The sequence below is a fragment of the Vidua chalybeata genome, chromosome 3, assembly GCF_026979565.1.
Source record: "Vidua chalybeata isolate OUT-0048 chromosome 3, bVidCha1 merged haplotype, whole genome shotgun sequence".
NCBI lineage: Eukaryota > Metazoa > Chordata > Aves > Passeriformes > Viduidae > Vidua > Vidua chalybeata.
This window is the reverse complement of record NC_071532.1, coordinates 10087861-10104472: the sequence shown is the minus strand read 5'-3', so window position 1 is coordinate 10104472 and position 16612 is coordinate 10087861. Positions and strand designations below refer to the sequence as shown.

The 16612-nt window shown below is 35.5% G+C and overlaps 1 protein-coding gene across 2 annotated transcripts in view; it reads right to left on the bottom strand.

The window, feature by feature from the left end:
* The window catches only part of PDE10A (phosphodiesterase 10A), a 164917-nt gene that overhangs the window by 38458 nt on the left and 109847 nt on the right, over positions 1-16612 (bottom strand). For both annotated transcript variants that reach the window (XM_053939367.1, XM_053939368.1), the window contains 3 exons: positions 14972-15092; positions 13049-13098; positions 373-513 (listed from right to left, as the gene is read on the bottom strand). In XM_053939367.1, coding sequence (XP_053795342.1) covers positions 373-513; positions 13049-13098; positions 14972-15092 — 312 coding nt within the window. The remainder of the gene's footprint in view (positions 1-372; positions 514-13048; positions 13099-14971; positions 15093-16612) is intronic.

Genomic DNA, 16612 nt, shown 5'->3' with positions numbered 1-16612 from the left:
ATTCTTGTCAGTGTGAGTCCTGTATTAAAAATAAATCAAATTTTCAAATTTGACTATATGAAAGTCTTGTTTGGGGTTTTCAAGACCAAGAAGACAGGAGTTTTGATTGGTTGTTTTTTCCACATGACTGTGGTTCCATCGTGTCCTTTACCTGACAACCAAAAAAAAGTAAAATAACCCAAACCCGAAGTGAAAAAAAATCCAAAAATTTAAAATAATTCCATCAGCTAATCCAAACTCAGATTCATTTTCCTGGTATCATGACAGATGCAAATTCTACCCTTAAATGTTCATCTCAAACATTTCAGCATCAAAACATTGATTCTAAGAACATGCTGCAATATCTCATTAAAAAAAAAGAAAGCTTTTTACCCCCAGAATATCTTCTACTAACAACGTTTTTCTGGATCTGGCTACATAAGCAGATACTGTAGTGCCATGTGCAATGGGCCCTGCAGGAATGAGTCGTGGGTGTCCTTCTTTAGCTCCTGGTGGTGTAAATACACACAGACTCTAGTTAGAAGGAAAAAAAAAAAAAAAAAAAGAAAGAAAAAGAAAAGCAATTAGAAAGCATGATTACTTTTACAGTTCCTGCACAACCTATGTAAAATAAAGTAGATAATGTAGAGAAACGCGGCTTTCGACAATGAAAAGTAGTTGAATAAACTCCGCTTAATTCTTCTGAAATCTTAAAAAATCCCACTTTAAAGTCATCCGGGTAACTCCTGGACAACTGTGGAGCACAGTGGATGACTTAAATCAGTTATTCTTTATATCAGGGCAGGATTGCATTTATTTTGAACACATAATACACAGGATACAAGACTCACAAAAGAAAACATTGCCTTGTAAGAAAAACATTATCTTAATTTTTTTATCTACAATGCATTCATTTATTTCAATAGAAAATATCCAAAAAGTAGAGATAATATTTAAATTTCTTGTTATATGGTACCAGAGATAGATGACAATGTCACAGCACAATGTATTACTAACATTCTTCTTAAGAATGGCCACAGGTTGTGCTGCTGATTAATTTCACTCTCAGAATTTGCTTTCATTAAGGCTGCAATCAGAAAGGAGCTGTTTTCTAGCATGGATTATTACAGGTAAAAATTGAATACAAAAATTCAGCATCTAATATCAGCTGTAGAAAATGAAGTGATGATACGAGGTGCATCCTCTCATAATTCTTCCTTCTTTACAAATATGCATGGTCTGTTATAAAGTATTAAGACTAAATAATTCCAAAAAAACCCCACACTGAAATGTTCAGAAACTAAAGAGATGCAATATAATGCACCATATGAAGGTACTCCTGAAGTGGTGAAGATAGCTGTAATGGATTACCAGCATTTTGGAAGAAGAGAGTTGCGACTTTATGCTGAGGGGAAAAAAGTCGTCAAGTATGAAATTCATAGCCAAAACAAAACTGAAGTCTATCCAAGAAGAATCAGAAGTCCAACAATTAGGGTATTTAGTAAGCTCAAAAGAGAAACACTCAAGATTCTGACAAAATCAGTAAGTGAGTACTTTGTTCTTAAGCAGAAAGTCAGTCCCAAAAATCCAGCAAGACAAGAAAGTAAGTTTTTCATCCAGAAATTCATTTGCTAATGTGTAGTACAGATGAAAAATAAACTATCTTAAAAATAGTAAGAAAATAGAGCTGCACCAAACTAATTTAGCACTGACAAATGATTTTTTCAGTTGGAAGGAAAGTTGTTTCTTCCATAGACTAGCCCTGCTGAATATTCAGACTATTTACTATATTTTAATGTCTTGCATTTTACTGTACAGTACTTTACAGTACAAGCACAAGAAATCATGAAATTTTCTGTTTATTCTTATCCTAAAGCTGAACCTTATTCTTCAAACCCATCTATGTTCACAGCCTCTTTGAAGTGTGGCCTCTAGAAGCAAGATACACTTGAAAAGTCAGAATGTTTATTTTCCATATGAATTACAAGAATGTAACTAAAAAAAAAAAAAAAAAAAAGCAACATCCAAACAATTAAAAACCATCAAATCAATACATTGGATCTGTCAGAACAAGCCTACTCAATCTACCAGAATAAAAAGCTCAATTTATTCTTACATGCTTATAATCTAATAAAGACACATATAATTTTTAAATGAAAACTTAGTTTCACAGCTGCTTGCCTTCATCAGCTTCAGTTCATGTTTTTACATGCACTTAAATAGAATGAAAAAGAACATTTTATATAACATAGCCAAGAAAAGCACACCATGATCTAAAAAAAAAAGTACATTATTCTAATAAAACTGAAGAAATCACAGATTTTTATTTAAATTTGCGTTCTGGTATAAAATGTTTTTCAAAAAATCAAAAAGGTACTAAAGTATAAAGAGCATAGAAATAGTGAAATACATATATTTACAGAAGTCTGATCTGCTATACTATATGCTTAAGATTTACTATTTAAAAATACTCTTATAATAGGAACAGTAACAGTGAAAAGCCGGTTTCTGTTGCAGAGTTCTGCAAAATGTAGAGAAGCAACACAGTGTTAAAAGTCTGATTGATATAGTCCAAATAGTGAAATGAGTCAAAATCAACAGGATATCAGAGAGCAAAGTCAATTTTGCTGAAGAAGCCAAAGAATAACTCTTTTATTCACACCATTCTTCTTACATGATACATTTGATTTTTTTTTTTTTTTTGCCAAGGTAGCAATGCATTACAATTAGCAAAGTAACCGTGCCATTTAATTTACGTGGATAAAATGTGCTTTTCCACACTCGTCTCCTGAGTCATGCCCAGCACTAAACATAATACAATGCACAAATCTTTCTCTTCTCAGAAAGAGCTTCTCAAAACAAGAAAAAAAGAAAACAGCCACTTGCACCAGAAAACAAAGAACTCACTTCTCCCACACATACATATTTTTCTTCAGAAAACACCTTCACTAAATCTTCAGTGGCCAAAAACCTGTGTTGACATCATGAAGCAGCCTGCAAAGGCTGCTTTCACCAGCACAGTCTTTCCTGTGTCCTTGTGTATCATTTTGTCTGGTAAACCCCTCAGCTGCTAACACAATGAAGTACTGCTGTGAACAAGTTTCCCTATGCTGGAAAAAGTTTGCGAACACTATTTTACATCCAGCTTCTGCAAAAAAGAGTTTTGCAGATGCAATTCCATTCTGTGGAAAGTTGCAAACCCGTGGCTAAGGGTCAGTTATCAAAAAACTCTTCAACTATCCAATAGGTTTTAAATTTGCCATTATTCCTCCTGACTACAGAGGTAGAACTGACTGTGCAGAACAACTGATAATCTTATCCTAACCATGCAGCACTATTAAAAAGAAAGGCAATTTTTCTCATAACCATATATAAGCTGAAATTAATCCATAAGCTTCTACCATTCCACATGGACTTTATACATACCCCTAATAAATTGCTATGAGTGTTCATACATTCCATATTTGATTAATTTAAATCTGAATGAGTTTAAATGTTTATTGCCAATTAATTATGTAGAAATATCTTGAGCTGAAGCCATCAATGGCAAGATCATTGTACAAACAAAGCAAAGTAAACTGTGCTCTGCTCTACTATGGTATGTTACTGAAGTCATCTCTGAGGCACCCCACAGACACAGCTTTATGGGAATCTCTAAAATTAACACTGTCAAAAAACAGCAGGTTTTCACATCACCTATCCAGCTCACTTTTTATGTTTGCTTAAGAAAATACTTATGAAATTAAATGTACTGTAGTAATGATAAAATTTGGGGCTCACCTTCTTTCTTCTAACTGAGAATGACTCCAGCATTCTTTTAATTTGCAAATGTACATTCCAATAATCTTTCACTAGCTCAAAAGGTAACTAGAAGTGTGTCCATATAGACATTCAGATATATTGCATACAGCTTCACAAGTAAGTGAAGAAATTGATAGATTTGGCTCTTTCAAATTAACTTGCATTTTCTCAGTTTGTCTGAATATTTTACTTCAAAAAAGACAGTATTTCTGGTAATGATAATACACAATGATTAATAATCAAAATAAGAAACCAATGAATCTTCATCCACAAGTTAACCAATATATAGCCAATAAAAAAGGAAATATGAGAATATTAGGACCCCTGATTTCCCAAATACTAAACTGATAGCTCACCACACAGTAAAAGGAGACAGTAGGGTGCTTGTGCACTGCTCACACATTCTTTTGCTGCTATTATCACTTGCAGTGAGCCTCTAAGTCAGTATCAGAAAGGGATAAATACAAATAGCTCTTTACTGATAATGCAATGTCACTGTCTCTCTCCAGGCAAAAGTAATAAAAGATAACTAGTGTAGAAAGAGCATTAGGTATCTCTTCTGCTGATGAGAGAGAAGGCAACCAGAATGGGAGAGTCAGTCTGGATCTGAAAAACTACCAAAAGAACAAACATTGGCTTTGAGAGAGAATCCTTTGGAAGCTTCCAGGTTCAGGCATTCTGGCACGTGGCAGTCCACAGGACTCTGTAACTCCCAATTTTTATCTGTTGACCCTCCTTCCAGACAAAGACAGAATCTCCTTTCCTTCACCAGTCTCAACTACCCTATTAACAATATTCTTCCAATAAGTTCCATATGGTGATGGACTTCTTTCTTTAAATGTAGTAGGCAGGGGAACACTAAAGTTTGACATCAATAACTTCCTTGAAGAACTTGCTGAAACCCTAGAGCACATGAGGTGCTTTCTTTCCTTCCATCTGTGACAGGACAGATTGCACTGGTTGGGCCTAAAATCTTCAAAATTTCTCCTAGTTTAATTACTTAATTCACTTTTATAAAGTCCATAGCCAAAAAAACTCCTATTAATTTTGATGGATGTAACAGCATGGTTTAGAATCCACTAATGACCTACCATGAATACGGAGATCAAGAGGTTCTTAAAAAAACAAACTGAAGCAAAACAGAAAGTCCAAAAGGAATTATGACCTTAACAAATGTTTAAACACTGGTGAACACAGACAAATGTTGCAAAATTCACCATTTCATCTTGCTGGTGTTAGTTGAACACAATGATCTCAAGAGTTTTTCCCAACTTAAAAGACTCTATGATTCTATTCTATGACCCATGTTTCTTAGGCACTCTAGGTATAGGCCACATATTGTTGTGACTAATATATTTTAAAAATACTAATGTATTAATAAGCCTGCCAGTCTACAGGAATGAAGAATTATGTACTGTAACTGTTTCTTGAGAGATATAAAGATGACAACATCTCCAATTCACAGATAAACCCACCAACTTGGCTTTCAGACACATAATGAGATGAGTTTATACTCAATAAACCATAATACCATGGGTTTTGGTGCTCTTTCCTTGGTACTATGCACTCAGTCTGGTAAAATTATTAAGTAATTTATATTGAATCTCTTACTGTGGCTGAAAAAACCTTCTTTGCTCCTCATTTCTAACAGCTAAGAGCACACACATGAAGAATTATTCATGTTCATCTTGTCATGCTAGTGTAACTTGGCTCCGTGGTTGCTTTTTCTAGTGAAAATCTAATACTTGACAGAGACAGCAGATTAAAATCCCAGTAAAAGAAAACACGAGTAGTGGCATGAAGTCTCATAACACAATAGCATCCGCAACTCTTGACAGATATTGTTACAGCACTAAGAAAGTACCTACAGTTTTCAGTGATTTCAATCTTTGGCTCTTCTGATGAAGATGACAACCACAGGTAAAATTGATGCTATTTTTCTAGTCACTGTTGGTACACAGTTTGTTGGAATCCAGTACAACACCAAATCCTATCTCACAAGAACTAGAAACCATTCAACCAACTACATAAAGTTTGTCAGGATTGGAATTAAACTGCAAACATGTATTCATCATCATCATCATCTTAATGATCATCATCTTAATGATCATCATAATTTTACAAACTGTCATTTCTTCTTTTCATATAATTACTTATAACTAAGCAAATGACAATCATAAACCAATATTTCTAAAATTTCCTTGCCGAAAAGCAGTCTGGATAAGAACCAGGTTTAAAGATTAAAATGAAGGATAAGTACACATGTGACAAGCATTCCACTAACAAACTATTTTGGTGGTACAGGTGACTGATCTTGATCTAGTTTCTTCCACAGCACAATCTGCTGATAAAACTGGTCCTAAAAATGCTTCACAGAAAATCATATAATATTCAACTGACATTAAATTAAAGCCTTCATACTAAAGCATTGCTATGTGATTTGATGTTTGAGGGAAAGAAAAATTAAAGAGAAAATGGAAATTGATCAAGCTGATATTAAGTGAGTTTAATGGCCTCTGGTGCTCACATCTGTTTCTATTCAGTAACAGCAATAGATTTTTACTCTTGGTAAAGGACAACTTAAATGTAAGACCACACAACCGAATGATAAAATTATCTGCAGATATTTACAAAGGCTGTGCAAGAATAAAACTCATCATAATAGGCAAAGATGACCAAGAAAAACAAATTAACATAATTAATTTGGAAATTATTCACAGCCAAACCCTTTGTATTTGTTATGTGGCTTAGTTAAAGTAGTAGCCCGACACTACCATGCTAAAATCTTAAAAAGCTCCAGGCAATTATGTCCTGGGTTTAAAGAGAAGTGCAGCAGTCTGATTGCATGAGGCACACAGAGATATAAGAAGAAAAAGAAAACACCAGCAACTACCACCATTGTTTACAAAAAACTTGTTTCCTTTGCACTACATCACAGTGCACTAGAGGAAACTTGCAATTTTAAGCCACATGTATATGCATGTTGGATGCTTGTGAAATGAAGATGGTGCATGTAAACTTACTGTAGAACTACTAACAGTTGGGTTTGTTTTGTTTTTTTTTTTTTTTTTTCATTTTTGGCAGGGGAGTTATGTGTTCACCCCTCTGAATAGTATCGATTTTTAACTGCACTTAACTCCTGGAAACTTTCCAGTTGATTTACAAAAGAAAACCACCACAAGAGTTATAGCAGTTCATTGACACAGAAAACCAAGTTGATATGCCTCCCGACCATCCTTTCCATTTTAAGGCATGGTCAGCTAAGCATTTTTCTGAAAGACATTTAGCTGAGCAGGTCCCAAACACTCCTCCAGGGATGAGGATCCCTGAACTTGCACAAGCAACAGACTGTCATGCTTCATTACAGCCACAGCTGAGGAAGTTTCCCAATGCCAAGTCAAGCACACTGCTTCTTGCCTTACACACCACTGGAGATGATTCCCTTCCTCGCTGCCTTATCTAGGCATACCTTCACCCCTCAAATTTCTTTTCTTTAGACTAAGCAAAACCACTTTTTTTTTGTTTCCTAACCATTCTCTCTGCTCTGTCCCAAACTCACTTCAGCTCCTCCAATTCTATTTTTTTCTTAAAGTTCTGGTTTTATTCCATCTGGGGCTTTAGCAGTAGAGAGAGAAAAAGGAAAAGTACTTTACACTACAGCTAGAGTTCTGTTTGTGTAACTTTTCTTAGCTGAATCATTGTCTGCTTTCTTCTGATCATGTTCCAAAGGCCATTTTGAAATCTAATCTGGTCCTACAAACATATCTGCAGTCCTATATTCTTTCTTTACCCCTGCATTAGTGAATATATTAAGCAAAACCAGATACCTGGAAAAGTCTTTGCAGACTTATACAAAACAACCTCCCATTCTGATAGTAAAAATCAAACAACTGTACTCTGTCTAGTTTTCTAGTAATTTCTGCATTCTACCTATAATATATATTGATGCATGCACAGGCTGGGGAATGAGATGCTGGAGAGCAGTGCTGAAGAAAAGAACCTGAGAGTCCTGGTTGATGGCGAGTTGAACAAGAGTCAGCAGTGCCCTGGCAGTCAGGAGGGCCAGCCCTGTCCTGGGGGACATCAGGCACAGCATCACCAGCCAGGCAAGGGAGGGGATTGTCCTGCTCTGCTCTGAGCTGGGGCAGCCTCACCTCGAGTGCTGGGGGCACTTTTTGGTGACACAGTGCAACAGAGATCTAAAACTGCAAGTGGGGAGCCAAAGGAAAGGCACAAGGATGGTGAAAGGCCGTATGGCTTGAGGAGCAGCCATATGAGGAGTGGCTGAGGTCACTTGGTCTGTTCAGCCTGGAGGAGACTGAGGGGACACCTCACTGCAGCTACAACTTCCTCGTGAGAGGAAGATGAGGGGCAGGCACTGATCTCTGCTCTGTGGTGCCCAGTGACAGGACCTGAGGTAATGGCCTGAGGTTGTGTCAGGGGAGGTTTAGGTTGGATATTAGGAAAAGATTATTTATCCAGAGGATCGTTGGGCACTGGAACAGCTCCCCGGGGCAGTGGTCACAGCACCAGCCTGACAGTTCAAGAAGTGTTTGGACAATGCTCTCACACACAGGATAATTCTTGGGGTGTCATGTGCAGGTCAGGAACTGGATTTCAATGATCCTGATGGGTTCCTTCCAACTCAGGATATTCTATGATACTATATTAATCATGAACACATTCCACAAGTCAATTTACCTGAATATTAAATTAAACAAGACCAAAATTTCCCTTAAATATATTTTGACAGTTATTTATTTCTTTCCGCTTGATAATTTATTGACTGAAATTTAAACTCAAATACTGTAACTAAACAAGAGCTTTCACTCTCCATTGAGTATCACTATTCACTGGTAAATAAGAAAGCAACAGATTTCTTCCACTTTACTTATAAAAGAACCCCACGGTCTTAGAACTGATTTAAGGATAAAAGACCGAAGTTTCCTGAATTGACTTGCAACTAGAAGGATTTCACCTGGAAACATGTTTAAAATACTCAAATTTCAGAGAAGATGTCTATGCATTCAAAAACCAGAGACAGCAAGCAGTACATGTTTTTTACTGGGTTAATAATTCAAATCACCCACCTCATAAAGTCACTAGGTGGCACTGCATACACATCAAGCGGCAACAAGTTTTGCATTACTAGAAAATCAAGAACGGCTTAATAAAATACGCCCTGAAGCACGGAGTATGTGCGCATATTTGTGTCCTTGCATGATTATTTCTTACAATAAAGCTATTGGAAACTTCTGTCTGAAGCAAGGATAATCTGTTTGTCAACACAATTTGCAGTTTCAGGAACTAAGTAACACAAGACCAAGTAAAAGCTGCTTTAAGCACATGACTTAAATACGAAGTCATACATCTTTACGTAGGAATCACAGTGTAATCATGAGGCAAGTTACTCATAGAAGTAAGGACTATAAACAAGAACTATCGGAAGAATTGATTAATATAGTAATACATTAGGAACTCTGTAACTGTGATAAGTATTTTAGAAATAGTGCCTTGTAAAGATGTCAGCTTATGGACTTAAATGCCTAGCTAGCATGATAGTAAGGCACTTGATTTACACACACAGTATCCAATATGAGAATTTCAGTAAATCCTTTAAGCCATGCTTGAAGATGATACTTAATTAAGATCATAACAGGAGAATTATTAACTGTACATTCATCCCCATAAGAAATACAAAAGAAAATTGAAATAAAGTCAAGTCCTTTGCTGGAGAGTTGTGAAACTTTCCTGTTTGATTTGGAAGTGTTTCTGTTCTCTAGTATATAGTACTTGTAAAACGGCTGCTACATACCTTAAGAAAAACTAAGTTTATTTGCATAACTACACTAACCCATGGACAAAAATAATCCCTTGGAGATTAAGAAAGTTCAAAAACCAGAGGCAGTATGGGCACAGGTCTGTTCAGATTATGACCCTGATGAGGAAGCTCTACTGTTTTTAGCACAAATATTTTGCAATTCATTCTAGCATATACGTAGAACAGGCAGAAGCAGATTCTGATACACTGGGCAACTTCACAGGGAAGGAAGGAGCTGGGCATGCAAGGGGTGCTTACCTCCTAGAGGGAAATCATTTGAAAAGCAGAATCACCATCAGAGCACTCTCAGGACTGCACTGAGTGGTAGTGCTTCAAACAATTTGAACAACCAGAAAGATGCTAAAATAACTGAACTACCCACACTGGAACCATTGTGGCACCAAAGCTGAGTAATACTTGCACAAAGAAATGCACTGGAATCTGCAATTGATGCGTCTTCTATTTCAAGCAAATTTACTCAAGTAAATATCCTGAAGGCATTCAACCTGAACTGTCAGCCAGAAGTTACTTAGTCCTTATGCTGTTTTCCAACTCTAATATAGTATGTAAACTTCAATAGAGAGAAAGAAAATAAAGTTGTGAAGAAACTTTTTATATGGACAGATATTTTTACAAATTTTTGTGCCATTAAACTCAAAAGGATTTTTTTTCTAAAGCATTGTCCTCCTTTAAAGGCAAGTGCATCATCAATGTTTTGCAAAAAGAAAGGGACTGGCTAATCTAGAGCTTTTCCTCAAACTAGATGAATTTTCTTTTAGTTCTAATGTAATTTCCATGTAAAGAAAATTCTGTCTATACTAAATACAGCACCAAAGAATGATTTACTATGCATTCGTAATAATCCACGAAAAAAGTAATTTGCAATGATATGTCAATTTTCTCAATATTAAGAAATAATAGCACAAAGTATGTAGTAATCATTTACTGGTTTTCATTTTGCAAAAATTAAGCATTTTAGTAAAATGAAAATTATCTTATATCCTAATTAGAAAGTCACTATTTAATCCAGGCTAAAGGTAGTTAAGGATCTCATATTGCAGAAAAATTCCTCTGATGAGATTAACACAAACCAAAATTCTCAAATCTGGATTAATTTAAACAAGCAAAAGTATACCTATACACATTTAAAGCAGGAACTGAAATGAAGTAGAGTTAGTGCTTGTGCTTCAGGTTTGGTCATAAGTTCCCTTAGAGAATATAGTCAGAACACACATCACTAAATATTAGAAAACCATTTGAAAGTAGCTATCTACTCGTTAATAGGATTCCTCCATTCTTACACACTCCTGTCCCAAAACTTGATTCTCAAAAAGATGCACGCACAAACACACTCGTAGATGGATAACAAGCAGATATTTTCTAAGCTAATGAACAAAAAGCCCCATACTAAATTGGAGGGGTAGGGTCAAGGAATGGCAGTGAGAGGAGGGGAAAGATTTTGCTAAATTTGCAAAATTCAAGCCGCATATCTAGCACCAAAATATTAAGCCACCAAAAAGCAGAGACTATTCTTCAACACATGGCCATAGATATTCAGCAAATACTTTGTCCAGGCTAATCAAAGGGTTTAATTTTTTGTTTTTTAATTTCAGCTTAAAGAATTAGCTCATTCCTGCTTTTGCTATGCAGAATATTTTTGTTCCCAGTTTAAAAAGACATTTAATAAAAATAAATAAAACCTCATTGCCAGTGCTTGCTGGGCAATGGCTAATCTCACTTGGATACATCCTTTAATTAAAATATTCAAGAGACAAGGGCTATCCAAATTAATTTACAATGACAATTTATTATAAGAAGTAGGCTAATGCATTACCATTTAGTTACAAGACTACAAATACGAGTTTGGCTTAAAGCCCACTAAAGTGAATGGAAAATCTCACACTAACTTCAAAGGACTTGGGATCAGTCCCTATAATAACTACGTGAAGAACATTCCATTTTGGGCGATGTAGCTACATAGCAGTGGTTAATAAAGTCAATGTGTGTTTTTAGTGGTTGGAGATTGTTTTTTTCAGGAAAGAGTTGTACTGGAATACTGGGAGGCAAATAGATTCATCTGCCTAATATGATATTAAAAAAAAAAAAAAAGCAGAAGGTCATATAGTACCCAGGCCCTCAGCGTATCAGAAGGCTGTCAGTAATCCCATATTATGCCGCGCTAATCTAATAAGAAAAATCTCACTATAGCAAGAATTCTTTTTGTCTCATGCAGTAAAGTTAATTTTACTGTAATCTTTTACAAAGCATTTAGAGATGAGCATGGTCACTGGCAGGCAGTCACTGCCACCAAAGGTGGCCAGCACTGTGCATTTGGGATAGAGGCTATTTTCCTGCAGGTTCCTGCCTCTGGCAGCAGGAGGGAGATTTTCAGTGGCTGTTTGCATCACCCCCTACCCATGAATGCAGTCACCTACTAATGAGAACCAAAGATGGCATTCACAAATGACGAACAACATATTTCTTAAATTATACCTCTTGGTGAAAGAGTTATTTAAAAATACATGCTATTTATATGCTTAACAAAAGTCATTGAGAGAAAAAAGAATTTTTGAATAATAAAGTAGGTTATCCTTATTATATGAAACAGTCATATCACAGAAAATGCAAAACCTCATTTCCATTTTTTATAGGAAATTTCTGTATGGGCCTTCTTCCACATAAAATTACTTGCAGGTTTGTACATCTTCAATTCTGTTTCCAGTACTTCAAAAATGTAATATTTACTGCTTTTTCTGAATTCAAATATTGCACAAAGAACAAAGGAAATTGACTAATGGACTATACAAGAATAAGCTATTAAAACTGGCTGTGTAAAGTAAGGAAAAAAACATCGGGAAAAAATATTTTCCTCTAGTCACTGCTTGTTTCTTGAACTAATGAAAGAAAAAAATTTCTGACAAATTCTGATTTTTAATTTGAGGGAACTGACTGAAGTACTAAACTGCATTTCCTTCTGATAGCCATTCAAAATAACTACAAAGTCTTGTATCATGCTAACTGTACAAATTAAACTGGTTAGAAAAAGATGCAAGAAACTAATTGAATTAATAAATTCTAAACATATAATTTATTTTATGCCAACCAGAATCTACATCTGAAATCTACATTACCTCACTATCAAGTTGCAGCTGACAATTAACATTTAAAAAAAATCAGGGAGATAACTAGATGCAAAGAAAAGGCTATGCAGACATTAAATCTAAGTTAAGTTTTCTGTTTCTTAAAGACAATTAACAATAGGGTTAAATCACAAGTTAAGCTTCCAGAGTCAGAGAAACAATAGCATTACCACCAAATCTTAAAAAAAACCCAAAAATACCAAGGATCTAAATGCAGAGGATATTTTTTTTCATTACCACCATTATTATATTAGAAAACATACTTGTGAACGTACAGAAAAGTAGCATTTTAATCCAGTATACTTACATTATTGCATTCTCCCAGGAAATATAGTGCAAATCCATCAGCTTTTGTAGCTGTCAAAGCAATAACAAAAGAAATAATTGTACTCACAGGGATAAATCAAACTCATACAACATCATGGAGGTGAAACCACAGATTCAATTCCACTTAGGACAAACATCTACCATTCGAAAAGTTAAGGTCTTCTGCTGTGTTCCCTAAAACTTCCAAGAGGCTATAAAGTTAGAGGTACCACAGAGTTCTTGCTTTCTTCATTGCCATTTGCAGCATTTTAAAAGATAATTAGAAACAACTTCTTTATACATCTATACTCCAAGGCGTAATGTCTGTAAAAGCAAATTAATTCATACAACAAAAGTAACATTAAAATGTGTATTTACAATATAATGTCAGATACCACTACAATTTCTATGAGTAATATAAATGCCAGTTGTAAATGTTAAGCTATATTTGTCCTTGCCTTAAGAGAGAAAATCATGGGAAAATGAGGAGTTACAAATAGTGCTATAAAAATGTGTTTCCGAACAAACGGCTTCTATTTTCTGCACCTAGCCCATATTAAAAATAGTGACACTCACCAGAAAATTTATAGATTTCTGCCAGATTCAGAGTGTGGTATGAAAGAGGGTAAAGTCAAGTTCCTTAAACTCTCAAAAGCTTAGAGTCAATGAACTATCATAACTTAGCCTCAAAATCAAAACAGAAGCAGAAAATGTTTTCTACCCTGCTTTAAGCAGCAGGCTTGGATCATGTGTCTTTCCAAAGGTTAATAAACATTCTAAAAAGAGAGTAAAAAGGCATATCTAGTACCTATTGTTTTATGAATCAATTAAAAAATAATTTTAGTACATTTCAGGGAAAAAAATTTTACTTGTGTGCAATCAAATCAAATGGCTTTCTTAATTTCTTTAAGAAAAGTAAAAAAGTTCCACTGTGTAGTTACTTTCTTGTTGACAACTCTGCAGCACTAGTAAGAGTTGAGGGCACAGTAATTTGCAATCAGATTTTAAATCCTTCAGCTGTAGTACCTAAGTATATTGACCTATAAGGCAAATGAGTATTGTAAAGGAAATAATACATAAAAAACCCTCCTGTCTGCTATACAAAAGAAAAAAAATGTAATACATAAGCACTCTGTATAGTCAAGTCTGACTTGCTGTTTATTAAAAAATTCGATTTGCAGTGAGTTGGACATCAATATCCAAATAACAGCCTAAGCAAAATCAGCAGAGAAAAGGTTCTTTTAAAACACCATATATACAAACCAGAACTATTACTCATCATTACAAAATTATGAAGTAGCTGGGACAGTAAAACCTTTCTGAAGAGCTGACTGAAATCTACTGTGACACTTCCTACTGAAGTCTGAGTACATCCACTCTGGCTAAAAAGAAGTCAAATTACACTTATATTGTTATTGAGAGTGTTGTGTTTGTTTTAAATTTTTAACTTTTGATCATATGCAGTATTTTCTTACCAAAAAAAAGGTACTTACATCAGATAGAAAAAAATAGTTAAAAACTGAGTTTGAGATCACACAAAAGATATGCCTTCTTCTAGTGACATTTCAATTGTTTTAAAAGGAGTTTAAGTATGCAGTGATATTACTGATAGGTTTTTTTTCTCACTTTTACTATTAAAATTGCAACACCATCATAACCAGAATAGTTGACTCTTTAGTTCATTTAACATGAAACTTTAATATTGCAATTGGATACGCAACTCGCTCCAAAGATGAAATTCACTCAAGTGCAGATAGGGATTCACTGAGGGACAGAAGGTGAAGTAAGTTCACGCTGAGAGAACATCCAATGGGAACACTGTTATCCCTAAGTACCTGGCTTTATTAATTAAACCACGTAAGAAAAATTGTGCTGTGCACTGATGCTGAGTAACAGCTCAGACACATCTGATTCTCCTTCTTACCTATTTTAATGATGCTGCTCAGTTCATACAGAAGCAGTTGGTTATCTCCTCCTGTATCCAGGCGCTGCTCTATGTAGCTGTTTAATTCGTACACTACGCCTTGCATATTCGTATCCTGGTACTATGGAAGCAAAGATGAGAACATTTTAGAATAACTGAGATGCATTTTGCAGGTTTGAAACATACAAATTCATTAAAAGTAATATGTTAAGATTTCAGTACTGAGCCAAGTAGAGTTGTCCTAATCCAGCTGCCTGAAGAGCAAGGTCACTGCTAAGCAAGAGGCACAACACTCCGCCCTCTGTTCATTAGACATTTGTTCAAAGCACATTGAGAACATCACTGAACAATTAATAATCATCTAAACTGAGCCAGGGTCATGGACAATGTCTAAAGAAAATGAGAGAGATGACAATTATCAAGTAAGTAGACTGTCACCATTGAGTCAGAGATGACACAGATTCCAAAAGCAATCAGAAGGCTAATTCACTTTCTTAGGAAACCCATTCCTTTTTATAGTCTATACAAGTGGACCTGATTGGTTCTTTCATCAAAACACTCTCACCATTGGTTAATTAAGAAACCACCCATCTGTAAACAACCTTATGGGTAAAACAGCTTATCACAAAACACCTGTGGATTGTTTACAATTATTTCTCTCCCACTCCCTCAGACCAATTCATGGGAAAGCTTATCTAGCTTTCTCTCTCTCTGACCAGACTGTTACATCCACAGTAGGCTTCAACTCCTTCCTTTTAAGCTTCTAGTCCACCAGGAAAGGAAGCAAGCAACTGCCTTAGCTAGCATCTTCCACCTCAGATTCATGTGCCAAATGACAGAACTGTGCCAAGCACCAGAGCTTTCAGGTGGTGGTAACTCAGGAAGCTCAGCCTTCCAAATACAGAAGCAATTAACATCAACCAAGTGAAGGACAAAAATCACAAAGCAAAATCATGCCAGCCACTGTGGCATCATAGGCATTTGTTTCAACTGATGATGGTAGACACAAATCAAATCTGTTGGCAGATTACAAATCAGTTAGGATATTTAGATGGGAGCCATGGGGTGCTGATTGCTGGTATGATGGAACAGCATGATATGGTTAAAATCTCACAGGAAAGGAGATGCAGCCTCCCTTCAGGGCCCCAGCTGCATTTGTTTATCCATTTCCCAAGTTCTGAAGGGCTGTTAAAAACAGCACTAAATGTGTATGTGTAGCATGACAGCATCATGAACAATAATTTCACAGGAAGCAATACTTGGCACTAAGTAAAGATTCATTACCCTGCCCAAAACTGGTAATGTGGAAACTGAATAAAGTAATATGGTCAATTACTTACTGAACTCCATGATGCAGTAAATTACATTGCTTAAACTAAAAATTAATCTGGTGATATTTAGACAAATTAATGTTGCTTGAAAGACTAAGGCTTACTCTTCTGCTCATTCATACGTCAGAGCCAAGTTTAATATAGATCAGACTAATATAAACGACAATGGAAAATACCATAAATGTTCAGAGTATCACAGTCTAGCCCACTACCAGTCCAATGTTTATGGGCATATATGTAACTGCTCAATATCTTTCTAGATCTTCTCTGTCTGTAAATGTGGGTAAACCTCTAGATGTGACACTTACTG